The sequence below is a fragment of the Aotus nancymaae genome, unplaced genomic scaffold, assembly GCF_030222135.1.
Source record: "Aotus nancymaae isolate 86718 unplaced genomic scaffold, 86718_ANA_hifiasm-v0.15.2.pri h1tg000040l, whole genome shotgun sequence".
Taxonomy (NCBI): domain Eukaryota; kingdom Metazoa; phylum Chordata; class Mammalia; order Primates; family Aotidae; genus Aotus; species Aotus nancymaae.
Window position 1 is genome coordinate 57822674 of NW_026988454.1, and position 21760 is coordinate 57844433.

Genomic DNA, 21760 nt, shown 5'->3' on the forward strand with positions numbered 1-21760 from the left:
GAGAACAAAGAGACAATGTACCAGAATCTCTGGGACACAGCTAAAGCAGTGTTAAGAGGGAAATGTATAGCAGTAAATGCCCACATCTGAAAGCTAGAAAGATCTCAAATTGACACCCTAACATCACAATTAAAAGAGCTAGAGAAGCAAGAGCAAACTAATCCAAAAGCTAGCAGAAGACAAGAAATAACTAAGATCAGAGGAGAATTAAAGGAAATAGGGACACAAAAAACCCTCCAAAAAATCAACAAATCCAGGATCTGGTTTTTTGAAAAAATTAACAAAATAGATAGACCACTAGCTAGACTAATGAGAGAGAAGAATCTAATAGACACAATAAAAAATGATAAAGGGGCTATCACCACTGATCCCACAGAAATAAAAATTGCCATCAGAGAATACTATAAACACCCCTATGCAAATAAACTAGAAAATCTAGAAGAAATGAATACATTCCTGGACACTTATATCCTCCCAAGACTAAATCAGGAAGAAGCTGAATCCCTGAATAGACCAATAACAAGCTCTGAAATTGAGGCAGTAATTAATAATTGAAAAACAAGAAAGATAGGAAAATTAATTAAGCTTTTAACTCAAGAACATGGGGAAAAGCACAGCAAAATAAAACAAAAATAGTAAATAGAAGGAGATTAAAGGCAAAATGCAGTAATTAATAACCTACCCAAAGAAAAAAAAAAAAAGCCCAGGACCAGATGAAATCACAGCTGAATTATACCAGAAATACATACAGGAGCTGGTATCATTCCTTCTGAAACTATTCCAAACAATTGAAAAGGAGAGACTCCTCCCTAACTCATTTTCTGAAGCTAGTACCATCCTGATACCAAAACCAGGAAAAGACAACAAAAAAAGAAAGCTTCAGGCTAATGTTCCTGATGAACATCGATGCAAAAATCTTCAATAAAATACTGGCAAACCAAATCCAGCAGTGCATCAAAAAACTTATCCACCATGATAGAGTTGGCTTCATCCCTGGGATACAAGTCTGGTTCAACATACACAAATCAATAAACATAATACATCACATAAACAGAACCAAAGACAAAAACCACATGATTATCTCAATAGATGCAGAAAAGGCCTTTGATAAAATTCAATATCCCTTCATGTTAAAAAATGCTCAATAAACTAGGTGTTGATGGAACATATCTCAAAATACTAAGAGCTATTTATGACAAACCCACAGCCAATATCATATTGAATAGGCAAAAGCTGGAAACATTCCATTTGAAAACCAGTACAAGACAAGAATGCCCTCTCTCACCACTCCTATTCAACATAGTATTGGAAGTTCTGGCCAGGGCAATCAGGCAGGAGAAAGAAATAAACAGTATTCAAATAGGAAGAGAAGTCAAGTTGTCTCTGTTTGCAGATGACATGGTTTTATATTTCTATAGCTCCATGCTGCACTTTTGCCCTGCTGGAACCAAGGAGGCTGGACAGCTTGGTCCCAAGACTTGTCCCCACAGCCCAACACACCACCTGTGGCAGTCTTTGGCCAGAGCACCTCTTCAAGTCTAACCCAGATCCATCCTTCCTCTGTGGGTGGGACTTCTTTGCAGGATCTCCAATAATTAAAGACTTAAATATAAAACCCAAAAGCATGAAAACCCTAGAAGAAATCCTAGGCAGTACCATTCAGGATATAAGCGTGGGCAAAGACTTCATTACAAAAATGCCAAAAGAAAATGGCAACAAAAGCCAAAATTGACAAATGGGATCTAATTAAACTAAAGAGCTTCCATACAGAGAAAGGAACTATCATCAGAGTCAACAGGCAACCTGCAGAATGGGAGAAAATTTTTGCAATCTACCCATCTGACAAAGCTCTAATATCCAGAACTTAGAAACAACTTAAACATATTTACAAGAAAAAAAAAACATCAAAAAGTGGACAAAAGATATGAACAGACACTTCTCAAAAGAAGACATTTACGTGGCCAACAAACATAAAAAAAAAAAAAAAAACTCAACATCACTGATCATAAGAGAAATACAAAATCAAAACCACAATGAAAAACCATCTCACACCAGTCAACATAGCAATTATTAAAAAGTCAGGAAACCATAGATGTTGCTGAGGCTGTGGAGAAATAGGAATGCTTTTACACTGTTGGTGGGAGTGTAAATTAGTTCAACCATTGTGGAACATGGTGTGGTGATTCCTCAAGGATCTAGAACCAGAAATACCATTTGACCCAGCAATCCCATTACTGGGTATATACCTACAAGAATATAAATTATTCTACTATAAAGACACATGCACAGTCAGGCACAGTGGCTCATGCCTGTAATCCCAGTACTTTGGGAGGCTGAGGCAGGCAAATCACAAGGTCAGGAATTAAAGACCAGCCTGACCAACATGGTAAAACCCCTTCTCTACTAAAAATACAAAAATTCGCTGGGTGTGGTGGTGGGCATATGCAATCCCAGCTACTCAGGAGGCTGAGGCAGGAGAATTGCTTGAATCCACAAGGCAGAGGTTGCAGTGAGCTGAGATCATGCCACTACACTCCAGCCTGGGCAACAGAGCGAGACTCTGTCTCAAAAAAAAGTCACATACATACATATGTTTATTGCACCACTATTTACAATAACAAAGGCATGGAATCAACCTAAATGCCCATCAATAATAGACTGGATAAAGAAAATGTGGTACATATACACCATGGAATACTATGAAGCCATAAAAAGGAATAAGATCATGTCCTTTGCAGGGACATGGGTGGAGCTGGAAGTCATCATCCTCAGAAAACTAATATAGGAGCAGAAAACCAAATACTGCATGTTCTCATTGATATGTGGGAGTTGAACACGTGGGCACAAAGAGGGGAACAACACACACCAGGGCCTATTGTGGTGTGAGGGGAGAGAACTTAGAGGATGGGTCAATAGGTGCACCAAACCACCATGGCACATGTATACCTATGTAACAAACCTGCACGTTCTGCCGGTAGATCCCACCTCCTTTTATTAGAAGAAATAAATTTTTTAAATGAAAAAAAAAATTATAGGGACTTGAAAGGATTTTACCCCCCAAAAAAGGAATTACTAAAATATGGGCTTAGGAAGAAAGATAAAAGCTAAACAAAAATATTAGATGGGGAAAGCTTTGTAGGTCATTTCTTATATACACCTTCGTTGATTAGATAATTCCCTGTGTTTTTTTTAGCATCATAGGAAAAAAAATAATTATTTTTCAGCTCATTTTGAAGTCTGCATTTTTTTTTTTTTTGACACAGAGTCTCCCTCTGTCACCCCAGCTGGAGTGCAGTGGTACAATCTCGGCTCACTGCAACCTCCACCTCTAGTGCTCAAGCGATTCTCCTGCCTCAGCCTCCTAAGTAGCTGGGATTACAGGTGCCCACCACCACACCTGGCTAATTTTTTGTATTTTTAGTAGACACTGGTTTTCACCATGTTGGCCAGGCTAGTCTCGAACTCCTGATCTCAGGTGATCCACCCATCTCGGCCTCCCAAAGAGCTGGGATTACAGGCCTGAGCCACTGCACCCAGCCAGAGCTTGCATATGCTGATATAAATATCAAATAAGAATAGTGTAAGGAAAGTTTAGTCTCATTTTTTCACCTTTACAGTAAGTTTATTATATCTTGTTTTATGAAAAAAGTATGAGGTAAATAAGTATGTAAAGTATTCAATTTGTATTTTTAAAAATACTATATTTGTGTCTAAATATATATATATATATATTTATATGTATATTGGTAGGATTTGTTTAATGAGTCTGGGAGAGAAAACTATTAAGAATGCTAACGTAGGGCCAGGTGTGGTGGCTAACACCTGTAATCCCAGCACTTTGGGAGGCCGAGGTGGGCAGATCACCTGAGGTCAGGAGTTCAAGACCAGCCTGACCAACATGGCAAAACCCATCTCTACTAAAAAAATACAAAATTAGCCAGGCATGGTGGCACATGCCTGTAATCCCAGCTACTCGGGAGGCTAAGGCAGGAGAATCTGTTAATATAGTATTGGAAGAAGAAAGGTGAAAGGAGATTTTCACTCTATACATTGTGAGTGTTCTGAATATTTTTACAGTAAGCATGTATTTTATAGCATAAAAAAATGTTTTTTAAATGTATTTCCCTTACTTTAAATAAATTGAAAGAATCCTTAAAGGACTTTACACATATTTTCTTTATCATAAATGAAAATACATTTTACACTTTCAATTGAGCTAAATAGGATATTTCCAAATTATTATTTGATCATATATCCACTTAATAACAAACGAAGTACATCCCGAGGCATCTCTCATTTAATTTGCCATGGTAAGAAGTTGTGATCTTGACTCAACTTTTACTTTTGGGGAATAATTCTGGTTTATAAACTGACCTCACAATGACCCAGCATCAACACATCCCAGAGTTTTTCATTACATCTATGTTGGTAGAGTACTGGGGGCACCTTCATTATCAGTGCTGCTTTATTTTCCTCATGAAAATAAAGAAACTTAGGATGTGCACTTAGAGTAATATATGAGAAATTGATCTTTAATTAATTAAAATAATATAAGGATTGGCCTTTTGTGGATTGTTTTCAAGTTGCTACAGATTAAATATTATTAAAGAATCATTTTTTTAAAAAATTCTCTGCATCAAAATACTTTTTAATTTAATGTTCTCTGAACTTTGAATATGTTCCTAGGGTGAAGATAAAATTAAGGAGAGAAAGAGGCATTTGGGAGACACAAAACACTTTTGTCCAGTGGTCCTCAAAGAAAACTTCATCCTACAACCAGGAAACACGGAAGAAGCAGCTAAATATCGAGAAAAGATCTACTACTTTTCAAGTGCTGAGGCTAAAGAAAAGTTTTTGGAGCATCCTGAGGAATATGTGGCTTATAAAGAACCATTGAAGGTGAAACAGTACTCCTATCCTAATGATTGCTCCCACAGGATTTTTTCAGGACTGATTACCAATCATCATCAATTTACTTAAGGGTGAAGTCCCCAATCTGATATTACAATATAAATAAAATATCCAAGTTCAAAGAACAACACTTTGGAATATAACATAAAATAATTATCTATTTTGATTTCTGTAGCAATGACTTGTGTCAAACCAGCACTTAGCATCTGCCTTCTTAGCTGAAATAAAAACAAAACAACACGAAACAAAACAAAAACACAAACAAACCCCACAGCTGGATTAATTCCTTACTATAGTGAGGCCATCCATGCTAGTTAGTCTCTCAGAGCAGAGCAGGCTGATGATCTTCTACAGGATTTTGGAGAAGAGTGGAATTCAGGGATTGGTGAACTTTCAGAGGCATAAGTGGGTTGACATCATCTATAGAAGTAAGATTACTCTGGTGACAATGCTGTTGACTGGTTCACACCGAGAGAAATGTTATAGGGGTAAGTCTGTCTTGATTGGTTGAGTTTCAGGAGTGAGAACTGACACTGGTAGGCTGGATTGCAAAAATGTAGTCCCTGAAGGGAGTTTTCCCTGATCAATTAAACCAATTTAAAATTGGTTGAGTGGCTATTGACACCATGGCTATCCAACAGTCATTTTTTAGTGGAGCATTGTTATAGTGGAGAACACTTTGGTGAATCTTCCCTGGACATTTTTCTGTGACAGCTGTGGGTGACTTTCTCAAAACACTCTCATCATAAGCAGATGTTGTTGCTCTTTGGCCCTTCAGAAGCTCAGCAAGGAAAATGCATTGAGCCTCCAAAAAATAACTGTTGCCATGACCTTTGCGACTGACCAGTCCACTTTTGCTTTGACTGGACCACTGCCACTTCTTGGTAGGCATTGCTTTGATTGTGCTTTGTCTTCAGGATCATACTGATAAAGCCATGTTTCATCTCCTCTACAATTCTTCAAACAAATGCTTCAAGATTTTGATCCCAAGTGTTTAAAATTTCCATTGAAATCTCTGGTTTTGTCTGCAGGTGATCTGGGTACAACAGTTTTGGCACTCATTGAGTAGAAACTGCTCAACTTTAATTTTTCGGTCAGAAAAATTGTACACTGAACCAATCTAGATGTCTAATGTGTTTGCTATTGTTTCTGCTCTTAATCATCAGTCCTTGTCAATTAGGCCACAAACAAGATAAATTTTTTCCTCACAAATTTATGCGGATGGTCTGCTGCTGCAAACTTCATCAACATTGTCTCATCTCTTTTTCAAACAAATTGTCCTTTTGTAAACTGCTGATCTCTTTGGGGCATTGCCCTAAAAACTTTCATAAAGCATCAATGATTTCACCATTCTTCTTCCCAAGCTTCACCATAAATTTGATGTTTATTCTTGCTTCAATTTTAGCAGAACTAATGTTGCTCTATAGGGGCTGTTTTCAAACTGATGTCTCATTCTTCTTAATGCCTCAAACTATATCCTGTTTAGACATGTTATAACAAGTTAATATGAGTTTATTCGGTGCAAAAAGGGAATCCATGCATAGTTTTGTCATAATATGCATTCTCTGTCAACTTTTTGAAGACCCCTCATATTTTTAGATTTTTGAGGAAACTCCATACTGTTTTCCATAATGGCTGTCCTACTTTACATTTTCACAACAGCGTACAGTTCTTCCCCTTTCTTCACATCCTCACCAGCATTTGCTATTTTTTGTCTTTTTGATAATAGCCATCCTAACTGAGGTGAGATGATATCTCACTGTGGTTTTGATTTGCATTTCCCTGATGATTAGTGATACTGAGTATTTTTTCATATACCTGTTGTCCATCTGTATGCGTTCTTTTGAGAAATGTCTGTTCAGGTCTTCTTTTTCCCCATTGTTAAAGCAGATTATTTGGTTTTTTGCTACTGAGCTGTTTGAGTTCCTTATATATTCTGGTTAGTTTTGTTGAATAGATAGTTTGCAAATATTATCTTCCATTCTATAGGTTCTCTTTACTATGTCATTTTCTTTGCCATGCAGAAGCTTTTTAGGTTAACATAATCCTGTGTTTATTTTTGCTTTTATTGCCTGTGTTTTTGAGGTCTTATCTGGAAAATCTTTGCCCAGACCAATGTCCTGTAGCACTTCTCCAATGTTTTATAGTTTCAGGTCTTCCACTTAGGTCTTTAATCCATTTTGAGTTTATTTTTGTATATGGTGAAAGAATGGGGATCTAGTTTCATTCTTCTGCATATGGATATCCATTTTTCACAGCACCATATATTAAAGAGACCATCCTTTCCTCCATGTATGTGTTTGGTGCTTTTGTAGAAAATGAATTGGCTATAAGTATTTTAGTTTTCTTGAATGATTTTACTACTATGCTATGCTATAATTCCCTGGGATGGGATTACTGGAGCAAGGTATATACATCACAATATATTGCCTTATAACTTTTGATAATATCAATGCCTTCTTAAAATGAACACATGGAACACAATCTAAACTCTTCTGTATAATTTGGGCCATTTTCATGAACCTCAATTTTTTATATAGTGCGCATGAGACTACTGAAATATCTGGATGGTTGTGCCCTCACAAAGAAGCCCCAATCCACTGACGTTGGGGGTCATTTAAGTACTGTGGTCATTTGTCTTGTTCTGTTGTCGTTGCTTTCAGCTGTAATTTCCACTTAGTCTGGTTTGCTGTTTGTGATCTATTACCTTGTTTTACACAAATCCAGTGGATAAGATCCTGAAATCTTGACTGTATTTCCATAGTTCTGCAAAGGGGAAAATGCACTGGGTTTTCCAGAAACATTTCCCTTCCCTACCAGAGGGTACCTTAATACAGTCTGAGCACCAGACAACCCTAGTTGCCATAGGTTTAACTGATGGATGAGTGAGGTGTTACTCCAGCAATTTTGTCACTGAGGGGTTAAAAATGTGATTTAAGAGTATGATGTGAGGCTGCAGCTATATAATTTCATGTCATTCTGTTTTTCCCATTTCCCTTGCAAAAACTTCAGCCCCTTTGAGGCTTTTCCTACTCAGATGCATCAACAACCCCCATTCTTCCTTGCTGCTTTCACCTACCAATTTCATAGTATTTCCCCACAATCACAGAAGACTTAGCTGCTGCTTCATTCCAATGCTCATCATTGTTCTTGACAGTTTCAGCATCCCATGGATAATCCATACAACTGTGAGTCCTATATGAAGATTACCGGTATAAATGGAGAAGACTCTAAAGTTTTTTTATTAGTGAGCTTTCTGTTTGGTAGAGAGTTTTTTTTATTATCTAAGAAAGTATCTTTCCATTTTGTATTAATTAAAACTTTTGTCAAAAATAGAAATAATTAAACTCTATTTTATTAAATGCCTTTTGGCATATGATCCCAAGATAATCTTATATGGTTGTTGATGCTCCCTGAGGACCAATGCTGATGGAATTAATTATGTTAATTGAAATCCTAATGTTTAAACATCCTTGAGCTCATGATGTGATCATTCCTATCCAGTCTTAAGGAGGGCAGTTAATAAGTCTTATGTATTCTAAATTACTCAAAACTGCTTTTCCTTCACTCTCCCTTTATCCCACCCCTCCCTGACCCACCCCACTGTGGCAGGCTCCTCCATTAAGAATATGCCTTGTTGGCCCCCATGGCTCTGGCAAAACTATGTGTGGAAGACAGTTGGCAGAAAAATTGAACATTTTTCACATTCAGTTTGAAGAAGTTCTTCAAGAAAAACTACTACTCAAAACTGAAAAGAAAGTGGGACCTGAATTTGAGGAAGATTCTGAGGATGAAGAAGCTGCCAAACAAGAACTTGAAGAGTTTGCAATTCAGGCCAATGTCAAACTTGAGGAAGAAAATACAAAGAAGCAGGTAGTAATCTCTTTTTTTGTTTTGTTGTTGTTGTTGTTGTTGCTGTGACAGGGTCTCAATCTGTCACCAGACAGGAGGGCAGTGGTGCAATCACAGTTCACCAAAGCCTCAACTTCTCCAGGCTCACATGACCTCTTGCCTTGGTGTATTAGTCCATTTTCATGCTGCTAATAAAAACATACCCAAGATCAGGTAATTTACAAAAGAAAGTTTAATGGACTTACAGTTAGCTCCACATGGCTGGGGAGGCCTCACAGTCATGGCGGAAGGCAAGGAGGAGCAAGTCACATCTTACATGGATGGCGGCAAGCAAAGAGAGAGCTTGTGCAGGGAAACTCCCCCTTATAAAACCATCAGATTTCATGAGACTTATTTACTATCACGAGAACAGCATGGGAAAGACCTGCCCCCCATGATTCAATTACCTCCCACTGGGTCCCTCCCACAACACCTTAGGAACTCAAGATGAGATTTGGTGAGGTCACAGTCAAACTATATCACTTGGCCTCCCAAAAAGCTGGGACTACAGGTGTGCACCACCATGCCTGTCTAATTCTGGTATTTTTTGTAGAGATGGGGGCCTTGCCATGTTGCCCAGGCTTGTCTAAAATTCCTGGACTCAAACTATTCACCTACTTTGGCCTCCCAAAGTACTGGGATTACAGTTATGAGCCACCGGCCTGGCAGTAGTAATCTCTGCAGACAGCTGTGCTTACTGGTGCCACTCTGGGAAGTAGTAGTATAAAACTCTATAAATTTTCTAAGAAGAGGAAAAAGCCCATTAAAGTCATTTAAAGAGTCACATTTGTCATATGCTAAACACAATTCTTCCTGCTCTTCTAGAATATAAAGTACTGAGTTTTATATGACTCCAATACAAATCAGAAAAACTTTCCTTGACAAGGCTGTTGTGTAGCATTTATTTGGAACTATGGTATTGGTATATTTGACTTAGACAATAAAGTTTTCTATTATTGTGTTCTGATTTCTATGAAATAGCATAAAAATCTGCCCCAGCTTTAGTGGAGATCTCAAAATATTAATTTCTAATGATGCCTTATCAGAAAACTTGTACCACCTCTGTATTAGTCTGTTCTCTCATTGCTATAAACAAATATCTGAGATTGGGTAATTTTTAAAGAAAATAGGCTTAATTGGTTCATAATTCTTCAGGCTGTACGGGAAGCATAGTGGCAACTGCTTGGCTTCTGGAGAGGCCTTAGAAAACTTACAATCATGGTGGAAGGTGAAGGGAGACCAGACACATCACATGGCCCGGGCAGGAAGAAGAGAGAGTGAGGCAGGAGGTGCCACATGCTTTTAAACCACTGGATCTCATGAGCACTCACTCACTACAGTGAGGAGAGTACCAAGCGGGGAATGGTGCTAAACCATTTATAAGAAACCATGATCCAATCACCTCTCACCAGGCCCCACCTCCAACATTGGGGCTTACAATTCCACATGAGATTTGGGTGGGGATGCTGATCCAAACCATATTAACCTCTTACATGGCTTCTATCTGGAATTATGAAATGAAAGTTCTTCATTCTAACTCACATTTTAACCATTTCTGATATAGATGGGCCATTTGTTCTCAAATGATCCAGGTACAGTTATATGTAACACTCAAAGTTGAAGAAGGGTTGGCTAATGAGTGACATATGGTGTTCTAGTAGGTAATGAAGCACCTCTTCAGACATATTCTTTTTTCTTTTTCTTTTTCTTTATATTTTTTTGTTTGTTTTTGAAACAGGGTCTCCCTCTCTTTCCCAGGCCAGAGTGCAGTGGCACAATCTTGGCTCCTGCAACCTCTGCCTCCTGGGCTCAAGTGATCCTCTCACCTCAGCCTCCTAAGTAGCTGGAACTATAAGCGCACACCACCATGCCCAGGGAATTTTTGTATTTTTTGTAGAGACGAGATTTCATCATGTTGCCCAGGTTGGTCTCGAACTCCTAACCTCAAGTGATCCACCCACCTCAGACTCCCAAAGTACTGGGATTACAGGCATGAGCCACCTGTGCCTGGCCTTCAGACATATTCTTTAAATGTTTTTCACCTATATTTAGTAGAGTTTGGGAGAAACTGATATACTATTAACTTAAAAAATGTGTATCAGGCCAGGCACTGTGGCTCACACCTGTAATCCTAGCACTTACAGAGGTGGAGGTGGAGCACTGAGGTCAGGAGTTTGAGACCAGCCTGGCCAATGTGGTGAAACCCCATCTCTACTAAAAATACAAAAATTAGCTGGACGTGGTGGCACAAGTCTGTAATGCCAGCTACTCAGAAAGCTGAGGCTGGAGAATCGCTTGAGTCCAGGAGGCAGTGAGCCAAGATCTCACCACTGCACTCCAGCCTGGACAACAGAGTGAGACTCCATCTCAAAAAAAAAAAAAGTATAGCAATCCAGATTTTTTAATTTAACAAGTCTTTGATTTTAAAATGCAACAAATATCTCCTGCTTTTCTACAGTTTTTTGTTTGGTTTTCTTTACTGTTTTCTGAATTATTTAACTTCTCAGAAAGCAATTAAGGGATTCTATTTTAGATAGTAAAATTAATTCTACTTCCTGGTAGGCAGCAGTTTATTGTACCCTCTCTATTCAGTTTTAGAATTTGGGAAATGAAAGTACTCAACAAAAATAGTTTCATTTTTGTAAGAACAGTTGTTTTTTTACTATCCATTCAGGGGTGGTCCTACTTTAGAGAGAATTGACCTGAGTTAATTATCACAATGCTTTCTATTTGTTATTATATTATAATCCTCTTATAGTTTGTATTTCAGATGGCTGCCTCTTTGGCTTATCCCATAAACAAGATCCAGTTTGGAGAGATAATACCGTATAATTATAATACAAATAATAAAAATCAGTTAAGCCTTATAGGCGTGTGTGTGATAAATTGAACAAGGTTTAGCAAAAAGTAATGAGATATGACCCCAAGGCCATGTATGAATATCAATCATATTATTACTAATAATTCCTCTTAGCTACAGTAAATATTATTTACTATAGATAGGTGCAAAAGTGGTTGCAGTTTTTGCCATTACTTTAAAGGCAAAAGCTGCAATTACTTTTGCACCAACCTATATTTCTAACCATATTAAATAATTGGTTTAAAGAAAATAGCTCAAATGTTTAAATGTTTATAAGCAACAGTATAAAACAATGACCTCGAGATAAAAACAGTTCTCATTCTAATAAACCATGTAATATAGTATTATTTATGAATATAGATTTTGGGGTTTTTAAATTTATATTGTACATATTTATGGGGTACATGTGATATTTTGTTACACACGTAGAATGTATAAGGATCAAGTTGGGTATTTATGATATCCATCACCTTGAGCATTTATCATTGCTATGTGTTGGAGCATTTCAAGCCCTCTCTTGTAGCTATCCTGAAATATACAAGACATCATTATTAACTAGAGTCTCCCTCTGTGCTATTGAACATTAGAACTTATACCTTCTATCTAACTGTATGTTTTTACTCATTATCCTGCCTCTTCATCTCCTCTATCTCTACCACACACCCTTCCCAGCCCCTCATAAGCTTTCACATATGAGTGAGAAGATGCAATTGTTAGCATAGAGTTTTAAAATTTGGTTTGTTTTCTGATTTTTGTTTTTAGCTTCCAGAAGTACAACTTACAGCAGAAGAAGAAGTAATCAAATCAAGTCTAATGGAAAATGAGCCACTGCCTCCTGAAATTCTTGAAGTAATTCTTTCTGAGTGGTGGCTTAAGGAACCAATACGGTATCTTAATTTATATAGAATTGTACATTTATTTGCTTTTATTTGTTTTATTCTTAAAAGTTAAAAATGTAGTTTAACATACATTTAAGAATTTTCTCCTTTATAGTCATATAAAATGGTGATTTTTCACTTGAGATACACATTAAAAACATCTGTAGAGTTTTTTAAAATACTGATGCCAGGACCCCACACCAAAATAATTGAATTCGAATCTCTAGAAGTGTGAGCCTGGGATATTTTTCAGTACCCCTGGGTTATTCTAAAGTACATTTGTGGTTGAAAGCCCATGTTCTAAATCATGTATGTGCTGGACTCACTTCACCTGTGGTCTTTTAACAGTTATAGTTAAAACCAATTAATAGTTGTCCACAGTGTTATCCCTTTACTTTGAACAATCTTGACCCCAGACAGGACAAATTTAAGGATCTCCAGGTCACCAGAGTTTAAAACTTTACCTTAATTTTTTAATCAGAATCTCATGACTTGATATCCACCAGAAGAAAGTGAAATAATATTTACGATACTGATTATAGCATACACATATATGAAGCTTACTGAGTGCCAGGTACTGTTAAACTGTTTGTTGTTGCCGTTGTTGTTGTTGTTGTTTGTTTTTTGAAACAGAGTCTTGCTCTGTCACCCAGGGCAGTGGCGTGATCTCAGCTCACTGCAACCTCCGCCTCCTGGGTTCAATCGATTCCCCTGCGTCAGCCTCCTGAGTAGCTGGAACTACAGGCACCTGCCACCACAACAGGCTAATTTTTGTGTTTTTAGTAGAGATGGGGTTTCACCATGTTGGCCAGGCCAGTCTCCAACTCCTGACCTCAGTTAATCCACCTACCTCAGCCTCCCAAAATACTGGGATTACAGACATGAGCCACTGTGCCCAGCCTGTATTGTATTGCTGTTAACTCATTTAATCCTTACAACAACCCTATGAAATAAAGACTTTTCATTGTGTTATTTTGGAGATAAGAAAACTGAATCAGAGAGAATTTAAATAACTGGCTATTTCCAATGTTTCTCTTAAATCTCTGGGCACTCTTGTTCATGTAGTCCCTAGTCTAAATAAGTGAGTGTGATTATTAGTTACCAACTTCATTTTTAATTTCTTGTTCCCTAAATTAGATCAATAGTTGGAGGAAATTTAGGCAGTTACCTGCAGCTATATAGTGATGGGTTTCTCTTCATTATTTAGCTCCTGACCTCACACTGTACATTAAAATATATGTAGATAGATAAATAAAGATATGGATATGTAGATATAGAGATAGACATAGATATAATTGAAAATTTTAAAGCAAAAAGTGAAATTGTAAAAGCCTAAACAAAATAGCTAAATATTATACACCATTAAAATTTATTATAATGAATAATTTGTAATAACATGAGAAATGTTATTACATAAAATTAAAAAGAAGACGTAAAACTATAATGTAATAGAGAAATGCACACATGAAGAACCAACTGGAAAGAAATAAAACAAATTTTTAATAACCTCTGAGATATAGGATTATGGATAAGTTTTGCCTTTTTCATGCTTTTCTCTATCTTTTCAATTTTTCTATAGTGTGATTTATTGCTTTTATAATCGGGGGGAGAAATAACAGATTTTGAAAAGGTTATTGCATTAGTCCTGGAGAGATATACTAAGGGGATTGAACTAAGGGGGAATGGCAGAAATAGAAATGTGATACAGGGGAGGTCATGCCAGGACTTATCTATTAAACGTAAGAAGCAAGAGGGAGCCAGGGGAGAGGGCCGAAGGTCTCTTAACAGGTAGCACCTTAGTACTAATGGGTTGGAAGGAAGAGCAGTTTGGAGGGGTAACAGTATGACTTTTGACAGTATAACGTGTATAGTTCTGGGAGGGCATTCAGATGGAGAAACTCCACAGCTGTTTGATAATTCAGAATCAAAACTCAGATGAGAGGTTGGGTGTAGAGTTAAAGATTTGGAAGTCATTTGCAGAAAAGTGACAGCAAGAACAGTAGGAATGACATATTTTCCCTGCCAGAATAGATCAGATTGAAGGCACCTCTAAAGAAAGAAACACATATATTATGGCCAATATATGGAAATTTGGCCCCTTAATAAGAAAGGAAAATTCACATTTTTGAATTAACAACTTTGAAGGCCAAAACTGTCAAATGTTCATGAAAGTCATATTTGCATTAAGAAGAAAATATGTATTTAAATATAAATATTTAAAACAAACCAACTTACAGATAAGCAAGAGAAACAAATTCTTATTCAAAGGGAGACCAATATTGACTCTCTCAATTAAACAAAGCCAAGTTCTCAAGGTTTGATTGTTTTATAAGTGCTCTCTAATTAAAATGTATTAACATTCCAGTTATTTTCCGGATTCTTAAAATCTCATCACAGTTGGGCAAGTTTGACAATTACGTTTGAATATAATCATCTTGCAGGCAGGAACTAGGATACATAAATTAACAATTGTCATCAGTTACAAGGAGACCCAGGGAAGTGGGTATGAGTTGTCTCATGAAAGGAAGCACTGTTAGAAGAAAAACTGCCAAAGGTGAGGGCTCCCACTACAAGTGGGCTGGCCAGGTGTACTCTTCAAATATAGAGAACCACGCTTATTAGGTTGGGCACCCCTCCCAAACAGAGAACTGCTTTTCTCTTTTTCATATGGTCTTCTCACAACTTTTAGTAAGCTTCCAGTTAATAGTAATTGTCTACGAACTGATTGACTACAATTTTATATTATAAATACATGTATGAAATAGTGCAATTTTAATCCATTTTGATATATTTTGAGAAAGAAATGTCATGTATACAACTAGAAATATTAAAAGAAATAAAAGAGAGTAGAGTGAATTTCTAAACTATTCATTGCATACAGAAAGTTGAGCTTTATCAATTACTTTTTTTACTTCATTCGTTTTTCTTTTAAAATATTTAATTGACAAATAAAGATTATGTATATTCAAGGTGTGCATGAAGATTTAATATACATTGTATAATGATCATTATAATCAAATTAATGAACACATCCATTATCATATTTTAATGAAATAGAGTAATTTATGAAAATTTCCATCAGTTCCACAGGTTTCATACTAGATGGTTTCCCACGATATCCGGAAGAGGCCCAGTTTTTGGGGGAGCATGGATTTTTCCCAGATGCAGCTATTTTTATGCAAGTTGAGGATCAAGATATTTTTGATCGCCTCCTTCCTGCCCAAATTGAAAAGTGGAAACTAAAACGAAAGAAGAAATTAGAAAGGAGAAAACTGATCAAAGACTTGAAGGCAAAAATCAGAGTATGTATCTAGCAAAAATGCATTGAATAAATCTGTTCAGCATCTATTTAGTGATCTATTATAAAGTGATCTTCACACAAAAAAACAGTTTTCTAATTTTAATGCCACAGTAAGCATGAAACATTTTTCATCAAATATTAAGACTATAATGAGAGTTAAATATTAAAACTATAATAAGAGTTAAGACTCTTATTTTTTTTTTTCATAAAGCATAAATGAATGACTCAGGCATTCTAAAAAGAGGGAACAGAACTGTCACAGCTAACAGGAACCTAAGAAAACATGACAATTAAATGGAATGTGGCATCCTGATGGGATCCTGGAGCAGAAGGCCATTAGGTACAAACTAAGGAAATCCAAATTATATATGGACTCTAGTTCCTAACAATATATCAATATAGGTTCATGTATTGTACCAAATATACCTTTAATGTAAGATGTTAGTGTAAGATTTGTTCTTGGGTTCTTGCCGAGTTTAAAAGGAAGAAACTGAGGCCAACACAAGAAGATCCAGTATAAAGGAATTTATTCAGACTCCCGGGCGAGGTTCTGCGGTCCGACAGGAGGGGCCGGAGAAGTCGCACGAACTCCTCTCAGATGTGGGGTTTTATAGGGAGTGGAAGAGTTCGATTGGTTGTGGGAGAGCAGAACTACTATTGGGTAAGGTTACAAGCCTTTATTTGGATACAGGACTTGGCTGCTATTGGTTAGAATTACTCGGCTGCTATTGGCTAGAAAGACTCAGCTGCTATTGGCTAGAGAGATTCGGCTGCTATTGGCTAGAATCACAAGATTCTGCTCGCATACTGGGTTAAGGGAAAGCCAGGCTGTGTGAAAAGGGGAAAAGCGAACATGCCCGAGCATGTCCGAGCTTTCGGGGGCGGGGAAAAAGGGGTGGGTGTGCGTCCGAGCTCCCGGTGAGGCAATCGGCCTTACATTCCGACCTTTTGATGATAGAGGGTGCCGCTCTTTTCTGACTACTTCCTGCTGAATAGGGGCAAAGTAAGGGGGACAGGTCAGTCGGCTGGTGCCTCGACCATGAATCGGACAAAGGGATGAAGCAGCATTTGGTTGACAGCCACTCATCCAATTTCTCTCATACGAGCTTGTAGGAACCTCCTTTTTCCGCCGTTAATAAGTCAAGGGCCCATCGGTTTTGGAGAATTACTTGGGCTAGTAATGTGATTTGTTGCTGGAGGGAGGCCAGAGAGGCGGCTGATGCTTCAATGGCCACATGGAGCTTATCTTCCATTTGGGCAGCTGAAATGACACCATACCCTAGGGCACCGCTCCCGAGTCTGGCTGCTGCTAGAGAGGCTTTTGTGGTGATCACTGTCTTAATGCTTCTCTCTTTATGGCAAATAAAAGATAGTTATGGCAAATAAAAGACAGTGGTAATGCCAAGGCTTCCCTCTTCCAGACATGGGAGCAAAGTGAAGAGGTAACAAACAGAGATTTGAAACACAAACAAGTAGAATTTCAGAGGTCTTTTTCACTGCCCCTGGAGTGATGACACCATCCATCAAGGCCATGTGAGCCTGTAGTGAAAATCAGATCCACATTAGCTTAGAACATTGTTCCTAAACCTACATTCTGAAGAGTATTCCATAAAATGTTCAGAAGTGTCACAGGGAACCAGCAATTCCACTCCTGGGAATCTGTCCAGCAGAAATGAAAATAAAGTGTATGTAAAAAGTTATATGTGAATGTTCATAACAACCTTATTCATAATAACCAGAAAGTAGAAACAACCCAAATCATCAACTGATGAATAGAGAAACAAAATGTGGTATATGCTTAGAATTGAAAACTACTCAGCATTAAGAAGGAATGGCCTAGTGATACACCTGTAACATGGATAAAAATCAAAACCATTATGCTGAGTGACAGAAGCCAGGCAAAACAGGAGTGCACCCTGTACAATTCCATTTATATGACATGAACTGAGAAGGCAAACCTGCAGGTCTGGACTCAGGTAGAAAGAATGGACTTTTGAGTCTGGAGCTAGGATGGCCCAGAGGAGACGTGAGAGCAGTGTTAAATGTCTGAAGGGCTTTTATACCGAAGAGAGCTTGGAGTTACTCCACATGGCCATAAGGGAAAGAACTACCAATGGTAGGAGGAAGGTATGGGGAAAGTATATTTCATTCTCAGTAAGACGTTTCATAAAGAACCAGGACTGAAGGCAGGGAGCTTCTTGCCAATAAATAAGCGTAAACTAGACAGACATTTGGCAGAGGAGAATGGAAAAATGTGTCAGAGAGCTCATCTATTAAATCCAATTCTGAGATACTAAGACTTAAATTATGTAATACATTCTCACAACTCAACACTCATTCAATTACAGACTGCCAAAGCGTTAAAGCCAAGCAGTTCTTCTTTCATTGCTCAGTTTTCAAATTCCTTTCATCTTGGGGTTAGCCAGAGGAAATCCCTTCAAGGTCATTGCCATCCATTCCTCTCCCCTACTACACTAAGGTTGCACATCCCAGGCCATCACTGGTCTGCACAATATCAAGGCAGGCAGAGTTCTTAGCCATCCAAGAACTATGGAAGTAAGGAGAGAGGCGTGGGAATATACCCAGCTCCACACTGTTCTTGATGACATTCATCCCTTTATTGCTGCCTAATTTTTCTAATAAGGTAGGCCAAACTGTCTGCCATGCGAGACAACAGCACATTCATATGTTGCTTCACTGTGGGGCCTGGCATATCTAGGCCAGTGCTAACAACAGAAATCTCTGTGATGACAGAAATGTCCTAGATCTGTGCTGTCCTATATAGGAACCACTAGCCGCAGCGGCTGTTGAGCACTTAAAATGTGATTAGTATGGCTGAGAAATCAAATGTTTAATTTTATTTAGTTTTAATATAAATAGCCACACACAGCTAGTGGCTATTGTACTGGACAGAACAGCTGTAGGGCAGTGAAGCCACATCCTAGACATCACATGCTTTAAGAATTTTAGGGACCTAGAACAGGAAAGCTGCAGGTTTCAAGAGCTAGTTCATAACCTCAGGTATTTGTCCCTTCCTTTCCTCACCCACTAACTCTATCTCTATTCAGATCTTTCTCTGCTGACACCAGCACTCCTACTGTGACCTAATTGTCCTCCCTGGCTTCATCTCTTCACCTCCCAGATCATCTTCCCGACTACCTCCACGTGAATTTTCCTAAAACTCCATTTTGATCAAGCCATCCCATTAAGGTCTGAATTCCCAGTCTTATCCCAAATTCTCTAACTTTTTTTCTCAGTTGAAATAAATACAAACCCTTCTCTGCAGCAGCCACCATATTGTATGTTTTGGCAATTCCATATCTGGTAGTTCTTTTTTTTCTTTTTGAGACGGAGTCTCACTCCATCGCCAGGCTAGAGTGCAGTGGCGTGATCTTGGCTCACTGCAATCTCCGCTTCCTGGGTTCAAGCGATTCTCCTGCCCCAGACTCCCGAGTAGCTGGTACTACAGATGTGTGCCTCACCACACCCAGCTAATTTTTGTATTTTTAGTAGAGATGGGGTTTTACCATGCTGGCCAAATCAAGAGATCAAGACCATATCTGGTAGTTTCTAAAAGCATCCTCACACTAATTGTGTGACATTACATGAGTTAAACTCTGAATTTCTGTTAACTCACCTCTAGAGTGGGGTAATGCCTTGCACAGATATGTTCAGAGCAGAAAATGAAAGAATGTATGTTATAGTGCTCAGGATAGTGCTGCCATCTGGTGGCAGATTTACAATAATTAGTTAAACCTCACTGAATACTTGAGTAAAAGGAGCAGAGGAAAAGTAGACTCAGAATGTGTATGTGTGCTATTGTGTATAGTTTGCAATTTTGTGATGTATACAGTTGTCTTTATGTATTATGAAAACACAAAGGATACTATATTTTCACACCTCCATATTTAATGAACCTATGGTAAAAATATGTTTTTTAAAAAAAGGAAATAATGGAAGTTTTTGTAAATTCTTGCCATGTCAAGAACTATAGAATCTTTCTGGGCCTCGTAAACTAAGTGAATTATATTCAGTTTAGTTTTATAATTCTATCTGCAAATACTTCTTGCATGCCTAAAAGTCATAAGTTCTTAGGAATGTGTACTCAATAGCAACCAGATGAAAGCACTCAGTTCTGCTTGTCTGGACCAGACCCCCAGAGCATGTCCTCAGGCACCACTCTATGCTCCTGGTAAGGGAGTCCAGTTTACAGAGTCCTGAGCCAATTAAGTCCCCACACACAAAGAGAGCAGATTAGTTTTCATGAAAACCTTGGAGACCTATCAAAGGATCCATTGTGTTAGATGTAAAGGACTCTGGGAAGGTTGGAGGACTCTATATATCAAGTCCGTGACTGTCTCCCAAGCACATACATTTTCCCTATGTTATCATATGTATTTTTAGGTTTGTTAAGCCAGGGGTTCCCAATCCCTGGGTCATAGATGGGTATTGGTCTGTGGCTTGTGAGGAACCAGGCCACACAGCAGGAGGTGAATAGTGAGTGGGCAAGCAAGCAAAGCTTCATCTGTATTTACAGCCACTCCCCATCACTTGCATTACCACCTGAGCTCTGCATCCAGCCAGATCAGCAGCACCTTAGATTCTCATAGGAGCACAAACCGTATTGTTAACTGTGATTGCAAGGGATCTAGGTTGCACAGTCATGAGAATCTAATGCCTGATGATCTGTCACTGTCTCCCATCACCCCCAGATGAGACCATGTAGTTGCAGGAAAACAAGCTCAGGGCTCCCACTGATTCTACATTATGATGAGTTATATAATTATTTCTTTGGATATTACAATGTAATAATAATAGAAATAAAGTGCACAATAAATGTCATGCGTTTGAATCATCCCAAAACAATCCCCACCTACAGTCCATGGAAAAATTGTCTTCCATGAAACAGGGCCCTCATGCCAAATTGGTTGGGGATTGCTGTGTTAGGCTCTTTAATAGTATGATAAGAGCTTACCAAACATTTTCAATGAATTGCCTCCAAGTATTTCCCTATTTCCTGCCACCAAAACCAACCAAATGAGCAATAAATTTTGAAAAGGAGTTCTACACTTTGTGGAAAGAGTAACTGACCCCAAGTGCTATTTATCCCTCCAGAAGAAAATAGCTAATCAAGAGGTTCAGAGGTACAAGGATGCAAGTCAAGCAACATGATTACCACCATCACATCCTTTCCTGCAAAGTTCACTGTGCTTTTGCCTAAACATTATCCCCACTTTGGATAAAAATATATTAATACAGAGAAAAATCACTTTTATCATCTACATTACAATTTTTTAATGTCTCTTTCCTTAACAGTCTGATATGATTGCTGAAAGAAGGGCTGAACTTATATTAGAGAGAGATAAAAAAAGGAGGGAGGTAAGTAATTTTTTGTTGCTGTTGTTCAAAACAGTGTCTCACTCTGTTGCCCAGGGTAGGGTGCAGTGGCACAATCATAGCTCACTGCAGCCTCGAACTCCTGAGCTCAATGGATCCTCCCACCTCAACCTCTCAAAGCTCTAGGATTACAGGCATGAGCCATCACACCCAGCCTTTTCCTTCTGGTGTAAGACACCCTTGTAACAGCTTTTCAAAGCTGACTCTCTTGTAACCTGATTTCTATCTCTATAAAAATGTCCAGGTATTTGTCCAGATATTCTATCTGCATAAAAATGTCCAGATATTGTTGCAACCGAGTGAGTTAGAAGGAAAGCGCCACTCTTAATTTGAGTTCCAAATTAAGAGTCCTTTATTTGCTGGTGACCAAGAGTCAGCTAATGCTCAAAATCTCTCAGCCCCAAGGAAGGGGCTTGATTCCCCTTTGTACCTTGATTTAGGTAGGGGAGGGGGAGCCTAGCTGAAGCAGAATTTTACAGAAGCAGAACAAGCAAGTTAGATAAGGAAGCTGGTAACCAGGGG

At 38.2% G+C, this 21760-nt stretch overlaps 1 protein-coding gene across 1 annotated transcript in view; it reads left to right on the forward strand.

The window, feature by feature from the left end:
- Window positions 1-21760, forward strand: part of AK9 (adenylate kinase 9) — a 218214-nt gene that overhangs the window by 156586 nt on the left and 39868 nt on the right. Inside the window, exons 24-28 of the mRNA XM_012438434.2 lie at window positions 4687-4899; window positions 8524-8784; window positions 12425-12549; window positions 15623-15842; window positions 21158-21220. Coding sequence (XP_012293857.2) covers window positions 4687-4899; window positions 8524-8784; window positions 12425-12549; window positions 15623-15842; window positions 21158-21220 — 882 coding nt within the window. The remainder of the gene's footprint in view (window positions 1-4686; window positions 4900-8523; window positions 8785-12424; window positions 12550-15622; window positions 15843-21157; window positions 21221-21760) is intronic.